This window comes from Peromyscus californicus, unplaced genomic scaffold, assembly GCF_007827085.1.
Source record: "Peromyscus californicus insignis strain IS unplaced genomic scaffold, ASM782708v3 Scaffold_3__1_contigs__length_106647218, whole genome shotgun sequence".
Classification (NCBI taxonomy): domain Eukaryota; kingdom Metazoa; phylum Chordata; class Mammalia; order Rodentia; family Cricetidae; genus Peromyscus; species Peromyscus californicus.
Window position 1 is genome coordinate 42552010 of NW_026294551.1, and position 22551 is coordinate 42574560.

A 22551-nucleotide genomic window follows, 5' to 3' on the forward strand; every position below is an offset into this window, starting at 1 on the left:
AAAAATTAACAAGTTAGTGGCACTTTGAAATAAAATACACACAACAGGATTTATTTATTAACTACCTAAGATTTTTCAGCCAAAGGGGGAAATTTTTTGAAGCAGAAAAACCTGCCTATAAGAGGAAAGTATCCCTAAAGAACTAGAGCAAAAAATATAGACTCAAATACCAATGACAATAACAAAGAGTTGAGAAATTCCTGGTAAACTTGAGCATGGTAGCACACACCTATACAGCACTCAAGAAGAGGAGGCAGGGGGATCAAGACAAGCCCCAACTACACTGAGAATTCAATGCCAGTCTGGGCTACAAGAAACGGTCTCAATCCCCAACTGGCCCTCAGAAGAAGCATATTCTTGGTAAGAGAACTAAAAAGAAAGACTCATAAAATTATCACTGTTCATGTACACGTGTACATACACACACACACACACACACACACACAATGACTTTTTTACACATACCTGTGATATTTCCTGATGAAGTTGTTCATCACTCTGTTCTGCTTCTACAAATGACAAAGTCAGTATTTTGTATTTTAAAAACTTTCGTAACAGTCAAGCAAAAAAAAAAAAAAATTGATGTAACATCCACCTAAGAAAATTGACACCGATGGTTCTTCAGTTAAGAGCACTTGTTGCTCTTTCAGAGGACCATGTTTGGTTTTCAGCACCTACACAGCAGCTCATAATTATCTATAACTCCAGATTCAGGGGAATCCTACAGCCTCCTCTGGCCTCCATGGGCACTAAGCATAAACATGATACATTTACATACCTATAGGCACAGATACATACTCATAAAAATCAATAAATCTTCAAAATGATAAAGTGTAAAGCCAGACAAGGTACCAAAATAAGAGTGATCCAGAGGAAGAAAAAGTTGAACCAAGATAAGAAAGCTGGTTAGCAAGAAGAAATTTTCAAGAGGGCAATTCCAGCACTGAAGGGCAGAGGCACTGTGACAAAGATCTAGGCCAGTATCTAATCCAGAGTTGAAAAAGGATCAGATGGCTGGGCAGTGGTGGCACACGCCTTTAATCCCAGCATTCAGGAGGCAGAGGCAGGCGGATCTCTGTGAGTTCGAGGCCAGCCTGTTCTACAGAGAGAGTTCTAGGACAGCCAGGGTTGCACACAGAAACCCTGTCTTGAAAAAGAAAGAGAGCTGGAGAAATGGCTCAGGGCTTAGGAGCACTGACTGCTCTTCCAGAGGACCCCGGTTCAGTCCCCAGCACCTACATGGCAGCTCACAACTGTCTGTAACTCCAGTTCCAGGAGATCTGACACCTTCACACCAATGCACATAAAATGAAGTTAAATAAACTATTAAAATAAAATAGAAAAGAAAAAGGGTCAGGCAAAAGAGATCAGCAACTCGAGAAAGAAGACTGAGTACTTCAGAGCCAGAAGCTCAGACAGGACAAGAGTCTGGACACAGAGCCCAAGACTAGAGAATCTGGACACTATCAACATAGTGGGTAGGAGTAATAATAACAAAGGCACAGGGCCACACTGTAGCCTGACAACGAAGAAAGAAGAGTTCCCCTTTCTGGCTGGTAAGATGGCTCAGTAGGTAAGGGCTCTTGCTGCCAGTCTTGGTGACCTGAGTTCGACCCCTGGAACCCAACATGGTGGAAGGAGAGAATCAAATCCAACAAGGTATCCTTGACCCCCACACATATTGTAGCACACTGATGTCCACATACATACTGAATAAGTAAATAAACTCAGTAATATGTATAGTTTTACAATTATCAGAAACAATAAGGTGAACTTTGTGTACCTGTCTGTGTATGTACATGCATGTGGAAGTTAGACGTTGATGTCAGGTGTCCTTCCTCTACTTCTCTCACTGCGTTTTTCCAGACTCGTCTGTTTCATAAACCTGCAGCTCACAAACTGGCTCAACTGGCTGGCCAGTGAGCTCTGAGATGTGCCTGGCTCTGCCTCTTCCCAGTGCTGGTGTTCCACAGTGCCCAGCCTTTATGCAGGTACGGGTGCCTGAACTCAGGTCCTTATGTTTGCTCAGCAAGGCCTTTACTTACTGAGCAATCGCCTCAGCTCCCAAAGTGACCATTTTCATTCATTTTTAAATTTTTTTTTTCTTGGTTTTTTTTTTTTTTTTTTTTGGTTTTTCGAGACAGGGTTTCTCTGTGTAGCTTTGCGCCTTTCCTGGAATTCTCTCTGTAGACCAGGCTGGCCTCGAACTCACAGAGATCTGCCTGGCTCTGCTTCCCGAGTGCTGGGACGAAAGGCATGCGCCACCACCGCCCGGCTCATTTTTAAATTTTAATTCATATTTTTGTAACAAAGATTGAGAAATTTAAGAACATATACAGAGGTCAACAAATCATTATATACATGTTTGTGTGTTATTCTGGAGATCAAAATCAGGGCTAGGAAAACATTATATAAAATTATATCCTCAGCCCCTAAACGAATTTTAAAATTCAGAGTCTTCTCACTATTTTAAATATCTATGTGTGCATAGTATACATGCATGTGTGATTGCAAGTATATGGGTGTATACGCCACATGTGTCTGTGGTGGCCAGAGGCACTGATAAGCCTGGAGTTACAAGAGGTTGTATGCCATCTGACGTAGGTGCTGAGGATTGGACTCAGGTCCTCTGCAGGAGTAGTATATGACCTAGTCAGGCAGGGGTGGCGCACACCTTTAATCGCAGCATTCAGGAGGCAGAGGCAGGTAGATTTCTGAGTTTGAGGCCAGCCTGGTCTACAAATTGAGTTCCAGGACAGCCAGGGCTACACAGAGAAACCCTGTCTAGGGGTGGAGTGGGGGTGAGAGTAGTATGTGATCATAAATGCTGAACTTCTGAACATTTTTAAGAGCTTAGTGAGGTTCTGTTTGCAGGGCTATTAAATTAACTCCAGAGTCTCACCCACAAGAGACCACCGATTACCTGAGTAATCAACAATGTGTGTTGGAACTCTCTCAGGGGTGACATCAGCTGGAATGGTGATTTCTTCTGCCCGAGGAGGAACCTTTATTTGAAAACAAATATAAACAAACAAAAAAAAATGTGGAGAAATTATCCATCAAACTTACAAATAGACCATGTAGATTTATCTATATCAGGCCTTTCTTCCAAAACTATTCTTGTAGATATTCACTGCATTTTAAAATGCTTTCATTAGAGTGCTTTATCATATAAAACTACAATAAAAACATTTTTTGCTAGGCAGTGGTGGCACACACCTTTAATCCCAGAACTCACGAGGCAGAGGCAGGCAGATATCTGTGAGTTCGTGGCCAGCCTGGTCTACAGAGCAAGATCCAGGACAGGCACCAAAACTACAGAGAAACCCTGCCTTGAAAAAAACAAAAACAAAAACAAAAGCATTTTTTAAAAATCTATTTATTTGTATTTACATTGGTATTTTACCTGCACGTACGTCTGTGTGAAGGTGTCGGGTTCCCTAGAACTGCAGTTACAGACAGTTGTGAGCGCCATGTGGGTACTGGGATTAATCGCTGAGCCATCTCTCCAGCCCCATAAAAACATTATTTAAGGACCAGCAAGATGGGTCAGTAGGTAAGGATGCTTGCTGCTGAGTCTGACCACCTGAGTGATCACTTTTGATCCCCACACCCTCATGGAGGAAAGAGAACCGCAAGGTGTCCTCTTGCCTCCAAATGTGTACCGTGGTACATGTGCAGAGAGAGAGAGAAAACAAATGAAATGTAATAAAAATTTTAACAATAAAATCAAAAGCAAAGAAAAAAATGAGATTTTTTTTTTTTCCAGCAGAGATATAACCCAATGGTAGAGTGTTTGCCTAGCAAATGTCCAGTCCTAGGTTAAAGGGAAAAGAAATTTTACCTTTGTAGTCAAAGGCCATAATAAGGATATCTCAAGTTTTCACAAACTTAAAACATATTTTAAATGTTTAAAAAAAAAAAACGTATGGTTCTCATTTTATTTTGTTGAGAATTTAAAACACTATACAAATAAGTGGCTATGTTAATCCAAAGCAGTCTTGACGAGTGTAACTCAGTGGTGGAGAACTTGTCTAGCACATGCAGCCTTGGGTTTAATTCTCAGCCTTGCAAACTCTACAAAAACACAAAACAAGATGACAACCTTCAAGGTAACCAATAAATATTAACTTTGTCTAGGCTAGATAACTGGTTGGCTCCATTAGCCCTGTAGTTAATAATTCCACGTTTCAGAAAGATACACATTTTTAACAAAACTGTGAAGTATGGTGGCCCGTTCCTTTCTTTTTATGTGTATAGGTTTTGCTTGCATGTGTATCTGTGAACCACATGCATGCATGGTATCCTTGGGAGGCCAGAAAAGGGCACTGGATCCCCTGGAACTAGAGTTACAGACAATTGTAAGGCACCCTCTGGGTGCTGAGAGTCAAACCCAGGTCCTGTGGAAGAGCAGCCAGTGCTCTTAACTGCTGAGACTTCTCTCCAGCCCCAACTGCATTTAATTATGGGGGGGGAAAAAACCCATATCCACACTCAAGAGGAATACCCTTAAACAACTTTAACTTCAGTTAAACATTTCAAATTTCTTTCTTGAGACAGAGTCTTACTATGCAGTCCTAGCTGGATTGGAGTCTTTAAATTTTGTTTACTTATTTGTGTGCATGGGTATCATAGCACACAAATGGAGTTCAGTGTGGAGTTAGCTTTGTATTTCCACCATGTAGGCCCTGGGAATTAAAATCAGCTTGTTAGTCTTGGCAATAGGTGCCTTTCCCACTCAGCCATCTTGTTAGCTCCTTAGTTAAACTTTTGCAGAGAACTTTATATAGTATAACCTAAATAATTCTAAATTAATGTTAATGATTCCACAATACACTCCATTTTTCAAATTAAGGAATTACTATTTGATTCTTCAATGCTAAAAGGAACAAAGAAAATAGCAGCCATAGAATTATAAATGTTGCTGGGCGGTGGTGGTGGTGGTGGTGCACACCTTTAATCCCAGCACTCGGGAGGCAGAGCCAGGCAGATCTCTGTGAGTTTGAGGCCAGCCTGGGCTACAGAGCGAGTTCCAGGAAAGGTGCCAAAGCTACACAGAGAAACCCTATCTTGAAAACAAAAAACAAAAAAAAACCCAGAATTATAAATATTGAAAATGCTATCAATGAGAGATATAGCTCTGCAGTAAAGCTCTTGCTTGGTATGCACAAGACCCTGGATTCCATCCCAGCCACCACAAGAATCCAGAAAAACAAAGACACTGCCATATGACGCATCAAATTCCTAGCTCAGCAATAAACCTATAAGATTATTTCTTTCTAAATAAGAGTAAAGAAAGGTAAATGCAAACTCTAACATTAATTTTATTTTTCCGTGTGTGTGCACTTACATGCCACCTGTGTATGGGGAGGGGGGTGGAGTGCCACAAAGAGTGTGGATGCCCCGGAGCTAAAGTTACAGCTACAAGTCACCTAACACGGGTGCTAGGAATTGAATGCAGGTCCTTTGGAAGAACAGCAAGTGCTCTTAAGTACTGAGCTATCTTCTCCAGCCTCAAATTCTGACATTAACAAGACTTCAGAGAAACAAAAGATAAGCCAGACCTGTAATCTCAGTATCTGGGAGGGAGACGCGGAAGGATCAGAGAAAAGTTCAAGATCAGCCGTGCCTACATAGTAAGGTTAAGACCAACCTGTACTATACAGACTGTGCCTCAAGATAAACTAACAGTAACAACAAAATCCAAAATTTTGTTATGCTGTTGCATAGAAGCTGTTTTCTCTAACAATATCCTAACTTTACAGCATCTCCTCACACTGGGATTTCCAAAATGTAAATAAGTATATCCCAATATGGTGGTACATACATGTAATCACAGTACAAGGGAAGTGGAGGTAGGAAGAACAGGAGTTCAAAGTCATCCTGAGCTACATAGTAAGTTTGAGGCTGGACTGAGTTACATGAGACCCTGTCTCAAAATACCAATAATAGATATATTATACATACATATATATTATTAGTAATAACACCACCTTGTTTCTGGTGGCACTTCACTATTATTAATTTACTGTTATACATAAGTCTTTGGATCTGTAGGCAAAATAGAATGAACTCATTTACTAATTTGTAAAATGAAGCAGGCAGATAATATTAGTTGTGTCAGAATTCTAGTAGTTCTGACAAAAACATCTCACAGACTGACAGCACCAGGCAGAAGGCAAGTGGTACCCAGACCCTAAATCTAGTTTCAATTCATACAAAACTCAGCATCTCTTTCACGTTTGGGGTTCTGGAAAACATTTTAATTCTAAGAACAGGATACACAGGTGACCCTTTTTGCCACCATTTCAAAAATGAAACAACTGGGGTTGGGGATTTAGCTCAGTGGCAGAGCGCTTGCCTAGCAAGCACAAGGCCCTGGGTTCAGTCCTCAGCTCTGAAAAAAGAAAAAAAAAAGAAACAACTAAGACGAAGAGATGACATAAATGACAAAGCCATTGGCTGGTAGGATAGCTCAGTGACCTGCCAACGAGACTGACAATCTGAAGTCAATCCTTAAGACTCCCATGAAAGGAAAGAACTGACTCACACTAGTTGCCCTCTGATAGCAAACACACATCGCGAGTGCACACACACACACAATGTAAAAAACAAAAACAAAATTTCAATGACAAAGTCAAAGGCACAAAATGAGAACTTAGGCTCTTTCTTAAGGTGATATCCTCTATAAACTAATATGAGCTGTTTAAAAGTACTGACTGTTGGAGGCTGGAGAGATGGCTCAGTGGTTAAGAGCACTGGCTGCTCTTCCAGGGGACCTGGGTTCAATTCCTAGCACCCATATGGCAGCTCACAACTGTAACTCCTGCCCCAGGGGATCTGACACCCTCACACCAATTCACATTAAAAAACAACAACAACAAAAAAAAAAACTGAAAAGTCCTGACTATTGAAGAAACACGTGAAGGTGGCACTGACATATCACTTTATTTTTTATTAATTAAAAAAACCACACACACACACACACACACACACACACACACACACACACACACACACTCTAAATAAGACATTAAATGTTTACCTCTTCTGGAAATTCTTCACTGACCAGAGACATAATCAGTGATGTCTTCCCAACTCTAGCTGTTAAAAGAAAAAAAATCATTACTTTTAATAAACTATTTTGGTTCTATAGGAACTCAAATTCAGTAACCACATAGAGAGTTATTAGCTGTTTTGGGGAAAGGGCAATCATAAGCCCATTTCACGGTATCACAAAAGCCTCCTGCAGCTCAGGTGTCTCAGCACTTGCCTGTAATTCCAGCTACTTGGGGAAGCTGAGGAAACAGGATGTCAAGTTTGAGGAAAGAACAGAAAAGAACACAGTAACAAAAACCTTCCTGCATTATCTACTGAGAGTTGTGTAAGAACCAATCCCATAATATGAACTGCTTAACGTTCCCAAAAATGAACTTCAAGATCATTTCTAAATTTCACCTTTATGAATAATGTAATTCATATTCTACAACATAAATTCCTTGAAGTGCAATTCAAGTTAGCACATGGGCTGTTTTGTATTTAACTGACAATGTTCGCTGTGTTCACAAGAGAATACATCAATTTACATCCTCACCAACAGAAGGATATCAGAGTGTCTATATTCCTACATGTGTACTTCCTTGTTTATTCTGTATTTTAGCGGTTGTTAACAAGGTAAAAAAAAAAATATTTTCTGTCCCACTGATCTTTTTAATAAAGGAAAGTTAAAAATCTCAATCTTTATTCTAAAATCTGACTTCTCTACTCCAGTAACTTTTCTGATCATATAATTACTACAGTCAAATCTAAGTGCTTACCAACCAAGTCTGTCCAAGCTACTAGAGGAAAACAGATACCTGCCTGTTAGTCTCTGCCACAGTGGCAAAGTGCAATTTCAAAAACAAGTCCAAATATGAAAGATGGTAATTTCTAAGAATTAAGAACAACCTCAGTCACTTCCTAAATGACTATAAAAGAGTGAACTGAACAAGTCCGATCCTGGAAAATGATGAATGGCTAGAACACACAGATGAGTGCACTGGCCCAAACAACATGGAGAGTTTATGCAAGTTGAGAGACAAACTATATGGTCTCACAGGTAGCTTCTAGCTAGTTTCTATAGACTATTTTAAGAATGCTTTTATTATTTTATGTGTACATGTCTATATGTGTGCAGGTATATGTTATATGTACATGTGTGTGGCTACCCCCAGAAGATAGTATAGGATTTCCTGGTTGTGACCTGCCCCTGTGGGTGCTGGGAAATAACTCTGTGTCCTCTGGAATAACAGCAAGCACTCCTAACTACTGAGTCATCTCTCTAGCCCCCCATAGACTTTTTGATTTTCTTATGTCAAAAAAGGCTTTTTGACATGTGGCTCACAACAAACTATTTCTGGTTTGTTTGTTTGTTTGTTTGTTTTGGGGGGGTTGGTTTTTCGAGACAGGGTTTCTCTGTGTAGTTTTGGTGCCTGCCCTGGATCTCTCTCTGTAGACCAGGCTGGCCTCGAACTCACAGAGATCCGTGTGCCTCTGCCTCTGCCTCCTGAGTGCTGGGATTTTAAAGGCGTGCACCACCGCCGCCCAGCCAAGTTATTTCTGTTTTGAATAGAGCCAGCATTACAAAACTCCTAGAATCTAACAATACTAGCTTATACAGCTCTCCATAGTTTTCAGACAGGAAATATGTGACTCAGAGACAGTGATTTCCTTAAAAATCTCACTAAAAGATGAGCAGTGGACCTAAGAAAGTAGCTTGTCTCCTGATGGTCAAGCCAGTGCTCTCTTCTGCTTTTAAAGACTTATAAGTATACAGAGAGGGAATGGTAATCAAGAGTCAGCATGCAGCCCTCACAAGCAAGTAATACAGTTCAGTTAAAATAGTCACTGGTTCACTGGCGATTAATTAGAGTAACACCCACTCTTCAGGGCTGGTAGCAGGCACCTTTACTCACTGAGCCATCTCACAGGCTTGCTTTTTTTCCCCCTTTGAGACAGGGCCTCACTCTATAGTCTAGGAACTCAGAGTATAAACTAGACTGGTTTCAAACTCACAGCATTCTGCCTGCCTCAGCCTTTCAAGTGCTTAAACTACAGGCATAAAACACCATGCTGAGTCTATACCTATCCTTAACCCAAATTCCCCACATAACATATAGCATTTTTATAGTATTTGTATGTGCATTATCCCTTATCTGTCTCACTCTTACTCCAGCAGTATATGTATCTACTACATCATATAAGCTTACCAACTAATGAATGGCGAGAAACAGACAGACACAGGACCATTTGAGAACAATTTTATCTTTTTTTTTGGGGGGGGGGGGGAATGTATGCCTGCAGGCCAGAGGAGGGCATCTAATCCCATTATAGATGGTTATGAACCACCATGTGGTTGCTGGGAATTGAACTCAGGACCTCTGGAAGAGAAGGCAGTGTTCTGAACCCCTGAGCCATCTCTCCAGCCCCAATACTTATATCTTTGTATGTATTTCCTAAAGGCAACCTTATTCTTCTATGTAGACAAAGTACCATGTCACAGATAGGAAATTAACTACAAATATAGTACCATTTTCCAATCTATTGACTTTATTCACTACTATCCTTTAAAAAATTAAAAAAAAAAAAGTCTGGTGGTAGTGTTGCATGCCTTTAATCCCAGCACTCGGGAGGCAGGGGCAGAGGCAGGGGGATCTCTGTGAGTTTGAGGCCAGCCTGGTCTACAGAGCGAGATCCAGGAAAGGCAGGCACCAAAACTACACAGAGAAACCTTGTCTTAAAAAACCAAAAAAGAAAATGAAAAAAAAAAAAAAGGCTGTAATGTCTCTTTAAAACTGGAAGCATTGCTTGTTTTGAGTCAGTTTCAAGTAGCCTAGGCTGGCCTTGAACTCACAATGTGTGTGTAGCCGAGAATGACTGTGACTGTCCTGTAACTCACTATGTAAATCAGGTTGGCTCAGAAATCACCCTGACTCTGACTCCTGATTCTTGGGATTAAAGGTGTGTGTCACTATCCCTGGCCTTCCATATTTTCTAAAATAAAAGATATGCTACTAGAAACTGCCAAATAAGTACTATTTTAAGTTATTTTGGTGGTTAAAAATTGGCAAGTTCTAGAGTTACAGATATCAATGTTGATCTTAAATTCTTTTTTTTTTTGTTTTTTTTGTTTTTCAAGACAGGGTTTCTCTGTGTAGCTTTGCACCTTTCCTGGAACTCACTGTGTAGACCAGGCTGGCCTCGAACTCACAGAGATCTGCCTGGCTCTGCTTCCCGAGTGCTGGGATTAAAGGCATGCACCACCACTGCCCGGCTAGATACCTTCTTTTTATGTCTTCTTGTATGTATGGAGTTTGTGTGTGTGTTGAGCCTCTCAAACACTGGGCCTCTCAAATGCTGGGCAAGTGCACTGCCCCTGAGCTCTATCCCTAGGCCCAGCAGATATTTCTGGAGCACTTCGGTGTGTCTTAGGTGTTCACAACACTCTGCACAAAGCCACTGTGTACCCTCCTTTGACACAAATTACATCCGAACAGGCTTTAGAGTAACCATCAACAAAGTCAACACTGTTTCTACACAGCAGCATAAACTGCCAGCCCTGACTGGGCTTCTTATTTTGCATTGAAATTCTGTTAAATTTTTCTCATTGCTATTTAGAGGAGCCTTACTACATCGGAACTCCTGGGCAGTCCTCCAAGCAGTCCTCCCACCTCCTGAGTGCTAGAACCACCAGCACCTGCCATGCTGGACCTAGCCTCAGGTTTTTGTCTGTCTCTGCTTGCCCTTCTGTCTAATTCTGGTACTTTCATTTAGACATTTCCCAGTTCCCAACTTTCTACCTTCATTAATCTACCAACAAATGTCAATTCCAGTCAGGTGGTGGTGGCGGCACATGCCTTTAATCCCAGCACTTAGGAGGCAGAGGCAGGTGGATCTCTGTGAGTTCAAGGCTAACCAGATCTACAGAGTGAGTTCCAAGACAGCCGAAGTTGTTACACAGAGAAACCTTGTCTCAAAAAAAAAAAAAAAAAGTCAATTCCATTTTCTTACACAGCCTTCATTTTCTAACTCAGTCTTTTTGACTCTCAACTACCTACCACATCACACTAAAATCATTCTACCAAAAAGTAGCATCATCTAACTGCTACTCACCTACCTAATCTCATTTCCCACTGTTGTCCACTTAAGCAATTTGCACAAATAATGTTTCACACAGGCACAAGCACTAACTAGCCACAATGAGTCCTGTCTCCCTCCTCACATGGTTTTTCTCATCCAAAAATCATTCCCTGTCTCTTCTGTACTCCTACATCTTAATCATCCCTTCAGGGCTTTTCAGTTCTACCTGAGCCTAAGACCCCAGAGAGCTACCAAAGCTCTCACTGCCCACTAAACCACTTCTGTGACATAATCTGTATTAAGACACCATGACTATAACAGATATACTTACCATGTATGAGTCTACACGGACATATAACCAGATACCTGTAAACAAGGCTAGTGAATGGAATCTTCTAATTTTATATGAATGGAGGATCTCAAGCACTCTCTGACTGGATATCCATGACCAGGCACAGTAATTATGCCAGGGAAACAATGTCTACATACCAGCCCGTCTCAAACACCTGTTCAAAGCTTTCCTTTTCTTTCTTAAAGACTTGCTTATCTTCATGTGTATGGGTATTGGCCTGAACATAGGCCGTGCACCACATGCTAGCACGGCACATGGAGGCCAGAAGAGGGCATCGGATCCCCTGGAACTGGAGCCACACATGTGGGTGCTGGAAATGGAACCCAAGTCTTCCCTCTAGAAGAACAGCTAGTGCTCTTACACACTCAGCCACATCTCCAGCCCCCCAAAGCTTTTCTTAAGAGTGAGTGAGTTTCTGGACTTAAGGCCAAGCACTGAACTAGAGGACGAACAGGGAAGCTAATTACTGCACATTGGATGGCAGGCAAGTGCTAAACCAATAAAAAAGTAAAATAGGGCCATCAAGATGACTCAGTGGGTGTACAGGCATCTGCTGCCAAGCCTGACAAGCTGAGTTCAATCTCCAGAACCCACACATTAGAAGAAAACTGACTCCCACAGGTTGTCCTCTGACTTTCATACATGCATACATACTTATGCACACACACACACACACATAGATAAAAAACAAAATAATAATTAAAAAAAATAAACTCAGCCGGGCGGTGGTGGCGCACGCCTTTAATCCCAGCACTCGGGAGGCAGAGCCAGGCGGATCTCTGTGAGTTTGAGGCCAGCCTGGGCTACCAAGTGAGTCCCAGGAAAGGCGCAAAGCTACACAGAGAAACCCTGTCTCGAAAAACCAAAAAAATAAAAATAAATAAATAAACTCTAGTCAGGTGGTGGTAGTTGTGCATGCCTTTAATCCAGCACTCAGGAGGCAGAGACAGGTAGATTTCTGAGTTCGATCGAGGCCAGCCCAATCTACAAAGTGAGTTCCAGGACAGTCAGGACTACACAGAAAAACCATCTGATAAAAAAAAAAAATTCTCTCTCTCTCTCTCTCTCTCTCTCTCTCTCTCTCTCTCTCTCTCTCTCTCAAATCATTGTATCTAATGCGTTCTTAGCAAAAAACTAAGGTTGGAATTTCATATAACAAAGAAGAGTGTGAAACTGTGACAAGAGTCTTCAAAATCCCTTGCTATTTCCTAACAATAGCTAGGTCTTTTCTTATAAATAACTATACAAGTCCATATTATAAGAAAATGTGCCGGGCGGTGGTGGCGCACGCCTTTAATCCCAGCACTCGGGAGGCAGAGCCAGGCGGATCTCTGTGAGTTCGAGGCCAGCCTGGGCTACCAAGTGAGTTCCAGGAAAGGCGCAAAGCTACACAGAAAAACCCTGTCTCGAAAAACCAAAAGAAAAAAAAAAAAAAAAAGAAAATGTAAGGAGATACAGGCAAGATAGCTTCAGAAATAAAGGTTGATCACCAGAAAAATCCAACCTCATGAGTAGAGGGTTGGGACCTTAAGCCTCATCCCAAAACCTAGAAAGTTTGAAAAGGGGACTGAAGCTTAGTCCAATCTTATGTGACAATGGTTTAATTGTGCCTACAAAATGAGACCCCATATAAAACCTCTAACCATCAAATCTCAGAACTTCCAGGTTAGTGAACACACCAGTAAGGTTATATACCTTAATTCCACTGAAACCCCAGACCCTTCCAACCTTCCTTGTGCATCTCTCCATCTAGCTGCTCATTCACATGAGCATAAGTATAACATTTTCTAGAGAATGAGTAAGCTTGAGGTGGTTGTGAGAAGCCCCTTTTTAACTGTTTGACTAAAATCCTACTTGTACCTAGCAACTAAAGTAAGAGCAATCTTGGGGGCCTTGCCTTTCAGTTTGTAAGAACTGATACTCTATGTAGCATTAAAACTGAGTAGAACTTTTCAGGACACCAAGCTGATAACAAAGAACTGGTATCAGAATGCAGAGGGCATGAGAATTTCATGTTTATCAAAACACAATATGCCTCAAAAAAAAAAGAGAAAAAAAAAAAAAGGTCAATTGGTGGTGGTACATGGCTTTAATCCCAGCACTCAGGAGGTAGAGCCAGGCGAATCTCTGGGAGTTCAAGGCCAGCTTGGGCTACAAAGTGAATTACAGGACAGCCAGAGCTGTTACACAGATAAACCCTGTCTCAAAAAACAAACAAACAAAAAACAAAATAAAAAACCTGAGAACAACAAATCTTGTATCCAAGAAGTCTAGTTCCACACAAACTCACATATCTCCTGAACTGTTTGTTCTCCTCAAACTAAGAAACACTGGAAGAACATACAAATTTGAGTTTCTGCTTTCCAAGATTCATCTCTTATGCAGACCCCTATTAGTTCATCTGATAATTATTTGCATGATGGTCTACATATAAATTTAGTCTTACACACTACATGGAGATAGTCAGGAAAACGTATTAAATAAGACAAACCAAACTGTCAGGAAAGAGGGACAAGCACTGTGTTCAACCCCTCTATTTAAAAACAGGGGGAATGGGGGAGCAGAAAGGACATGAGAAAAGAAAGAAATCTGCTTCTCAAGTCTGTTGGAGAGTATTATTTTAAGATGTGTTACTTTTGCTTATGTTACATTTGTTTAACTCTATGAAGCTGTGTAACTTTGCCTGTCTAAAACACCTGATGGTCTAATAGAGAGCTGAACGGCCAATAGCAAGGCAGGAGAAAGGATCAGTGAGGCTGGCAGGCAGAGAGACTATATAGAAGGAGAAATCTGGGAGGAGAAGAAGAAAAGAGATTTAGTGAAAGGATGAGAAGGAAGAGGAGGAGGAGGAGGAGGAGAAGGAGGAGACTCTAGGGGCCAGTCACCCAGCTACACAGCAAGCCTCAGAGTAAGAGTAAGATTTACAAAAGAGAATGGGAAAAGCCCAGAGGCAAAAGATAGATGGAATAAGTTAAGGAAAGCTGGAAAGAAGCCAAGCTATGGTCAGGCATTTATTAGTAACAATAAGCCTCTGCATGTGATTTATTTGGTTGCTGAGTGGTGGCCCCCCAAAAGAGCCAAAAAGAGCCAAAAAACAAACAACAGCACACATCTGTAAACAACAATATGTCAGGAAACTCATCTGTGGCTGTGGTATAAGTCTGTGGTAGATCAACAGCTTAATATGTACAAGACTCTGGGAGGGGAGGGAGGAAGGGCCATTTAAAAAGAAAAATGCCTTTACTCCCAACAGAGACAGACTCAAAAATCAAAATAAGCTGGGTGGTGGTGACGCACACCTTTAATCCCAGCATTCAGAAGGCAGAGGCAGGTGGATCTCTATGAATCTGAGGCTAGCCTGGTCTACAGAGTGAGTTCCAGAACAGCCACAACTGTTACATAGAGAAACCATGTCTGGGGGGCAGGGGAGACAAAACAAACAAAATAAATAGTAGACAAACAAAGAAATAAATGAAAGAAAAATCAGTAATTTGGCCTCTAGGAAGAAAAAAATATCTGTTGATGTTCTGAAGACACATGCATTCTTTTGTTTGGTTTGGGGATTCTGACTGGCCTGGAACTCAATATATAGAATTGCCTCAGATTTGCAGTAATCCTCCTGCCTCTTGCCTCCTGGGTACTAGGATTACTGGAATGTGCTACTGTACACACTCAAGAAATGTATTTTTTTTTTTTTTTTTTTTTTTTGGTTTTTCGAGACAGGGTTTCTCTGTGTTGCTTTGCGCCTTTCCTGGAACTCACTTGGTAGTCCAGGCTGGCCTCGAACTCACAGAGATCCGCCTGGCTCTGCCTCCCGAGTGCTGGGATTAAAGGCGTGCGCCACCACCGCCCGGCGAAATGTATATTTTTAAGAGTGCTGCATCTGCATAAGACCCAGACAATCCTCCATCATAACAACAGTGGGTTCCTGAGGTCTTCCTAGACTTTGATAAAAATAGGATATTTCTCACCAGCTACTATGCATTTATAGAAAATTTCTAGAAATTCTCAAGAGCAGAGACTATTTGCTGTTCACTACAGCATTCCTAGCACCACGAAAATCAAATGGCAAACTCATTAGAACCATCTTCTTCCTAGTCATGGCTGCCTTCTTTGCCCTCAGACCCACTGGCCCCCTGTGAGTTTCAGAATAGAGAGAACAGCACTATGAGGAAAGTCAGATTTCTTCACTGTTCAGCTCAGTAGTCCAAAGGGCAGTTCTGGCTGCCTGAACAGTAGCAGGCTCCTATCAAACTACAGACATATTCAATAGGGGAAGCCTCTATCACAGCAAGAGTAAAGAAGACAACTGAACAACTTTACTGATGCTTGAAGACAGGGACACACAAGACAGTGGGCCCAAGGAGTGTGGCTAACTCAGTTAAAGTCATGTGTATCATTACCACTTCTCAGAGTGTGATTTTATTTATTTGCTCATATCCTACCTCATCTAGAAAACAATCTGAGGCAATTTAACTCACTACATTATAAAAATTCCATCTAGAACCAGACATGATGGCACACTTTTAATCCCAGTACTTAAGAGGCAGAGGCAGGAGGATCTCTTTGAGTCCAAGGCCAGCCTGGTCTGCATAGGGAGTTCCAGGTCAACCAGAGCTACATAGTGAGACCTGTCTCAAAAATAAATAAAACATTTTTCTTTCAACTGCTCCAGAAACATTTCCATGAGGAAAAGAAATCCTCAATTCTTCTTTAAATATTATACAAGTTAGAATTTATATTTACTATAAAGATTATAGTATAAATATTATATAAAATATATTTATAATAAAGTCTATAACAATGTATTACAAATAAAATGTTACAACCAATATATAAACTGCAATGTAAGTTTGATATAAATATTTAACATATTAATATGAGAGATAAAAATTATCTTTTGTTAGCCAACTATCTGATGTTCTCTAGTCTATTTTGCCTGAGAAATAGTTAAGTGACTTATAAAATGCAAGATCGTATTTATTCTTAAAGACAGATGTCTCCAATTCATTACAACACATCACCTGTCTGAGACTACATGCTTCTAAATAGGCCATCCTTGGAAAAATATAATATAGAACAAATTATCTAGGTTTATCTGGGTTTGAAATTTCTGTCTTTTTATCAGCTCTTTTGAATGTCTAGTTCTAAATGACAGAAAATTCCTAATATTTATGAAGGAGAAATAACATTCTACCATTCCAATTATCACCCTTCCAGTCATATTGGCTAGTTTTCTTGCTAACAAACACCCTTTTCTTCAAATGGCAAAAGAAATGGTTCTTTTCATTTTATATTTCTTTATTATATTAAGAAGTCTCAGTTCATCAGACTGATGGCACACACCTTTCATTCTAGCACTTGAGAGGCAGAGGCAGGTGGATGTCTGTGAATCTGAGGTCAGCCTGGTCTACAGAGTGAGTTTCAGGACAGCTAGGGCTACACAGAGAATCCCTGCCTTGAAAAACCAAACACACACACACACACACACACACACACACACACACACATGCGCGCGTGCGCGCAAAAGTATTGGTTCTTCCTAAACAACTGTATTAGAATAAAGGGGGAGGAGGGGGACTATGAAGTTATACTTATTAACTACTAACCTTTAGCAATAGAATAAATAATCCCAGCAAGGACCTTCCCCATAATGGGAGGCTAAAGCAGAAGAACAGTCATGGGTGAGGCCAGCTTGGCCTACATAATGGCCTTCCAAACAAACCTGGGCTACAAGTGATACTTTCTCTCAAAAGGAGAGAGGGAGAGAGGGAGGAAGGGAGGAAAGGAGGGAGGGGATGACAGTGTTGTTCCCAAGGAACAATTAAAGGTATGGTGGTTTAGCTAAATGTGATGGTGGTGGTGCACACCTTTGGTTCCCAGCACCTGTGAGGCAGAGGCAGGTGGATCTCTGTGAGCTCAAAACCAACCTGGTATACAGAGTGAGTTCACTAACCATAGGTAGGCGATGGCATGGAGGACAATTGTTGTCCACACCTATATGCCTTTCTCCAAGTCTGATCAACACAGTGCCATTAGTACCAGGAGAGCAAACAAGACATTGGAGAGCAGGGGTGCGTGCGTGCGTGTGTACACATTTGGGCACTCTCAAGTACACATATTCGCCACGGTGCAGGTGTGAAGGGCAGAGGACAGCTTTCAGAAGTTGCTTCTCTCCTTCCACCACGTGGGTCCAGGGACTGAACTCAGGTTGAGAACTGGTAGCAAGCACCTTTGCCCCATAAGCTATCTTAGCTGGCCTGACTTGTTTGTTTGTTTGTTTGTTTTTGTTTTTGGGGACCAGGGTTTCTCTGTGTAACAGCCCTGGCTGTCCTGGAACTCACTCTGTAGACCAGGCTGGCCTTGAACTCACGGAGATCTGCCTTTCTCTGCCTCCCAAGTGCTGTGAGTGCACTTTTAAAGACTTTTAGGAATATGTTTCATGACAAGAGTAATTCACTTTTGATCTGAACGGTATTTGACAAACAATAATTAAGCTATAACATAAATAACATTTAAAATACTTTGTTATTCTCTGCAAGCAAAATGCCGTAAGATTTTACAGGCAGCCTAAGTTCCTTCATCTTTTCACTAAGTAGAAAGCAGTTAGTTAGCATTATGGCTCGATGGGTCATAAAAGGGCCAAGAAAATACCCTTTTCACCTCAGCAGTACAGCAGGAGGAATGGGACAACACAATATTGAAACCATTCACGATTTCAGAGCAACAATGAATGAAGCTGCCACTGCCTGGTTCAGGGACAGACACTGACAGGAATACAAAGTAACAGAACAACACACAAGAATAGACTTGAAATCCACAATACCAGAAAGGATGGATGTTTCTTTCTCTTTGCCTCCTCCACCCCCAACCATCTTAAAGCAACTAAAAACTAGATGTACTTAAGCTCAAATCATAATCACTTTTTTCTAATACTACAGGAATAAATGTGCCAGATCTGTATTAAAATACTCTGACACACATTTACCTACTATTTAATCATTAAATATTTAAATCGTGTGTGTGTGTGTGTGTGTGTGTGTGTGTGTGTGTGTGTGTGTGTGTGTAGCTAGTATCTCACTATGCAGCCTTGACTTGCCCAGAACTCACTAGATAAGCCAGATTGGTCTTGAACCTGTGATATCTCCTCCCTCCTGAGTGCTAGGATGACAGGTGTATGCCCAATCTAGGATTTAAAATGCTACAACTAGGCTAAAGGCTAACAAGTATTTATGTTAAGTCTAAAACAGTCGGGCCTGTGAGACTGCTCAGCAGATAAGCGCACTTTGGTCAAAGCCTAACTACCTAAGTTCCATCCCCAGAGCTCACATGGTAGGAGAGAGCAAACTCCCATGAATTGTGCTCAGATTTACACACAAATAAACAAACATAAAAAATAAATGTAAAAAGTAAGGTTTAAGCTGGGTGGTGGCAGCACAAACCTTTAGTCCCAGCACTCACTAGGCAGAGGCAGGTGGATGTCTGAGTTTGAGGACAGCCTGGTCTATAAAGCAAGTTCCAGGACAGCCAGGGTTACACATAGAGAAACCCTGTCTTGAAAAACAAAAACAAAAAAAGAAAGAAAAAGTAAAGCTTAAAAAGACTTTCCTACCAAAACCAGCCATTAAAATAACTGAAATCCTACATTTCAATTGAGTATAACTATACTTCCAACATTAAAATTTGATAATATATGTATACAAGAGTGGAGAAGCTCACTTGAGTGCTTGCCAAGGCCTCGGGTTTGATACCAAGAACAGCTTCAACTAAGAAGCGTGGCACAAGCCAGTAATCCTAGCCTCCCAAGTCCTGGGATTAAAGACATGTGCCGCCACACCCGGCTACAGTTCGTCTTAATAGTAGACAGCCTGAAGCTTTGGTACCAACCTTCTGCTGCGTGTGCTATACTTGGAGACTGAACCTAGGGCCTCATGTATGTCAGGGAAGTGCCCTACCACTAAACTATATACTCTAGCCCTTTTAAAATTCTGATTTTCCATCCTCCTGCATCAGACTCCTGAGTAATGGATTACAGATGTGTACCATTAGCACGATTGGTACCACTCTTTTAGGGGAAAAAAAAAGTGTGTCCCTCAAAAACTAAAGCTTTCTCTTATATCAAGTTTCTCCATATGATCAGAAAACTTACATATATATATATATATATATATATATATATATATACACACCAATTCTCTTGTTTGCTTTTCATTACTAAATGACATACTTTTCTAATAAATTTTAAACTCCTGCATATTCCTAAATAATATTGTTAAAGCTGAATTCAAATGTCCTAAGAGTGGCACTAAATCTTACTTATATATGGCATTTCTATTCAGACAGTTTACACATTAATGCTATATAATTGATTCCTGGGCTGGAGAGATGGCTCAGAGGTTAAGAACACTGGCTGCTCTTCCAGAGGTCCTGAGTTCAATTCCCAGAAACCACATGGTGGCTTACAACCATATGCAATGAGATCTGGTGCCCTCTGCCTGCAGGCATACATACACTATATGTGCAATAAATCTTTTAAAAATAATAATTGATTGCTATATTCAACACTAAATCCAAAACACATACCCATCTTTTTGAAAAACTGGTTAAAAAAAAAAAAGTACTAGACTTTTATAAAATACAATTAAGGGGTCACCGGTTCACTTCCCCTAATTTTGCTCCAAATGTATCAGCACCAATCCAATCATACCTTAAATAATGCCTTCCTTTACTATCAGAGAACTTGATGCAAAATACAGATTAAGATATCATTATAAACAAAACCTAAAATTCAAAACTGAAAGCCAAAAAGCAAACTATGCTTAGCTAAGCTTACTTTCAAATTCTGACTAAAGATTTCTCAAAAAACAAAACAAACAAAAAACAACCTATAGCTACATGGGTAAATAGTCCGTTGTAGTAGTCATGCCCACCCCCACTCCTTTCTGAGGCCCACTGTGCCCAGACTGGCTTAGAACTCTCTATGCAGACCAGGTTGGCACTGAACTCACAGCAACGCTCCTGCCTTAATTCTTCCAAGTCTTGGTTTTACAGACATGAGACACCACACTAGGTTTCTCAAAGAACACTATAACCATAGTAAAAATGCTCAGACCTGGAGCTGGAGTGGTTAAGAGCAGAGGACCAAAGTTCGGTTCTCAGCACCTAGTAGGGTGGCTCAAACCACCAGTAACTCTAGTTCTAGGACTCCTGATTCCCTCTGTCTGGGTCCCAAGGGCACACCCTACCCCAAGTTAAAAAAAAAAAAATTTAATATGTGCATTTTCCTCCTTTGGTATGTATCACAGTGACCTATAGAGGCTACTCCAAATGTAACATGGCTTGGAATAAAGAACTGAACACTAGCAATGGCAAAACATTAACTAAGGAAGTTTTAAACCAATTCAAGTCCTCTTTAGCCCTCTTTTTAATAGAGTCATGTAACTTGCAGTGAGATCGGGAGTCCCTGGTGTACAGTCATCATGTCAGCCAGCAAAAGCGCTGTTTTTGTTGTTGTTTGCTTTTTTTTTTACTCGCAAAAAGTAAACACTAACAATCCCTAGGGAGTCTTGGCTACGCGTGTATATATTTTGCTGTCTTATAGGCCTGCTCTTGTTCATAAAATACCACATAACTACAGGATGGCTAACAAGGAGCGAAATTAAGACTTTTAGGATCACAGATGCCTCAACTAAAGGTTCCTCCCTAGTTAAGTACCGCTCACTGAGTACTCTCTCATATTAACGTGAAGTTGCCGGTAAATCTTTGTGAAAATATCGCGACTACCAGGAGTTACTCCAACGCAAGGCACAAGGATGGCAAAAGGTAAAAACAAAAGAAAAAAATTTAATTAAAAAAAAACAACAACCTCTATCTTAAACTTTGTCTTTTTTCTCCCTTGTGCTGGAGACGGAACGGAACCCACATCTTTACGCTTGTAGGTGATCGAGCTCTTCTACGGAGCTACACAAGCACCCCAACGCTCTCTCTTAATGCCCATGCACAGTAGGAGCGAAGGCAGCAAGTGAAAAAAATAAAGAACTCCAGAAACCTGACCTTGCCCGCAAGTCGCCTGGTTCTGCACTCCTCCCCCAGTGTTCCCGCGAGCCGGTTCCCGCAGTCCCCAGTGCTCAGTCTGCCTGTCCAACATCTGCCTGGCAGCGAGTGACAGGCGATCAGAGGGTCCGACAGGAGGTGGCCCGAGAAACGCCGAGGCCCAACAGGCAAGGACTCGAGGAGGCGAAGGCGAGAACCTTCGCCGCGAAAGGGTCGGGCGTTAGGGACTAAAGCGGACCAGGCCTGCGAGGAGCACTGAGGGGAGGACAGGGCAGAACCCTGGGGAGGGATGAGCTGAGGGGCTGGCAGGCTGAGAGGGGGCACCCGGGCTGCGAGGCCGGGCAGGGCGCGGACTCACGTTCTCCCACTAGCAGGATCCGCACGTCTTTCTTCATGTCGGAGGCTCGCAGGGGCCGCGCTCGGCCCGCACGCATGGAGCGCACGCCTCACGCCTGGAGCGCCCAGCCCGTGGCGCCGCTCTCCCCGCGCTACCACCGTCTCCTGCCAGCCTCTCAGGCCTCTGCGCCCGAGCCTCGGCCGCCCTGACTCGCCGCACCGCCTCCTCGGCTGCCGCTCCGCTCTGGAGCCGGGACAAGCCAGCTCCGCCTCCTCCGGCTCCGCGGACGCGGGCGGCGGCGGCGGCGGCGGGGACGACGGCGTGCGGCGAGGGACACGCGCTTTCGGAACGCGAACGCTCTCGTTACTGGAACTGCGCCCTCGCGGGCATGCTGACGGTAAGCGCAAAACCCGAAAAGTTTTGTTCGTTGCAGTGGACTGCCAGAGATGTGTCAGATTCCGTAGTCGGATCTCCCAAGCCTTTTTTTTTTTTTCTTTAATTTAGCTAGGTTATCTTTATTTTATGTAGACAAGTGCTCTATCTGCATGTACATCTGCATGTACACCTTTATGCCAGACGAAGGTTTACAGACTGGTTGTGAGCCACCATGTGGTTGCTGGGAATTGAACTCAGGACTTCTGGAAGTGCAGCTAGAGCTCCTTAACCTCTGAGCTCTCTCTCCAGCACCACA

At 41.9% G+C, this 22551-nt stretch overlaps 1 protein-coding gene across 8 annotated transcripts in view; it reads right to left on the minus strand.

Annotated features, from left to right (window-relative positions):
• The window catches only part of Rhot1 (ras homolog family member T1), a 68701-nt gene extending 46536 nt beyond the window's left edge, over positions 1-22165 (minus strand). For 3 of the 8 annotated variants that reach the window (XM_052759935.1, XM_052759932.1, XM_052759933.1), the window contains exons 1-4: positions 21882-22163; positions 7046-7104; positions 2924-3005; positions 466-509 (exon numbers count right to left, since the gene is read on the minus strand). In XM_052759935.1, coding sequence (XP_052615895.1) covers positions 466-509; positions 2924-3005; positions 7046-7104; positions 21882-21957 — 261 coding nt within the window. In that variant the 5' untranslated portion in view covers positions 21958-22163. Of the gene's footprint in view, positions 1-465; positions 510-2923; positions 3006-7045; positions 7105-21881 lie in introns of all 8 variants that reach the window. The other 5 variants (XM_052759938.1, XM_052759931.1, XM_052759937.1 and 2 more) reach the window with 4 other exon arrangements.
• Positions 22166-22551: the final 386 nt, after the last annotated feature.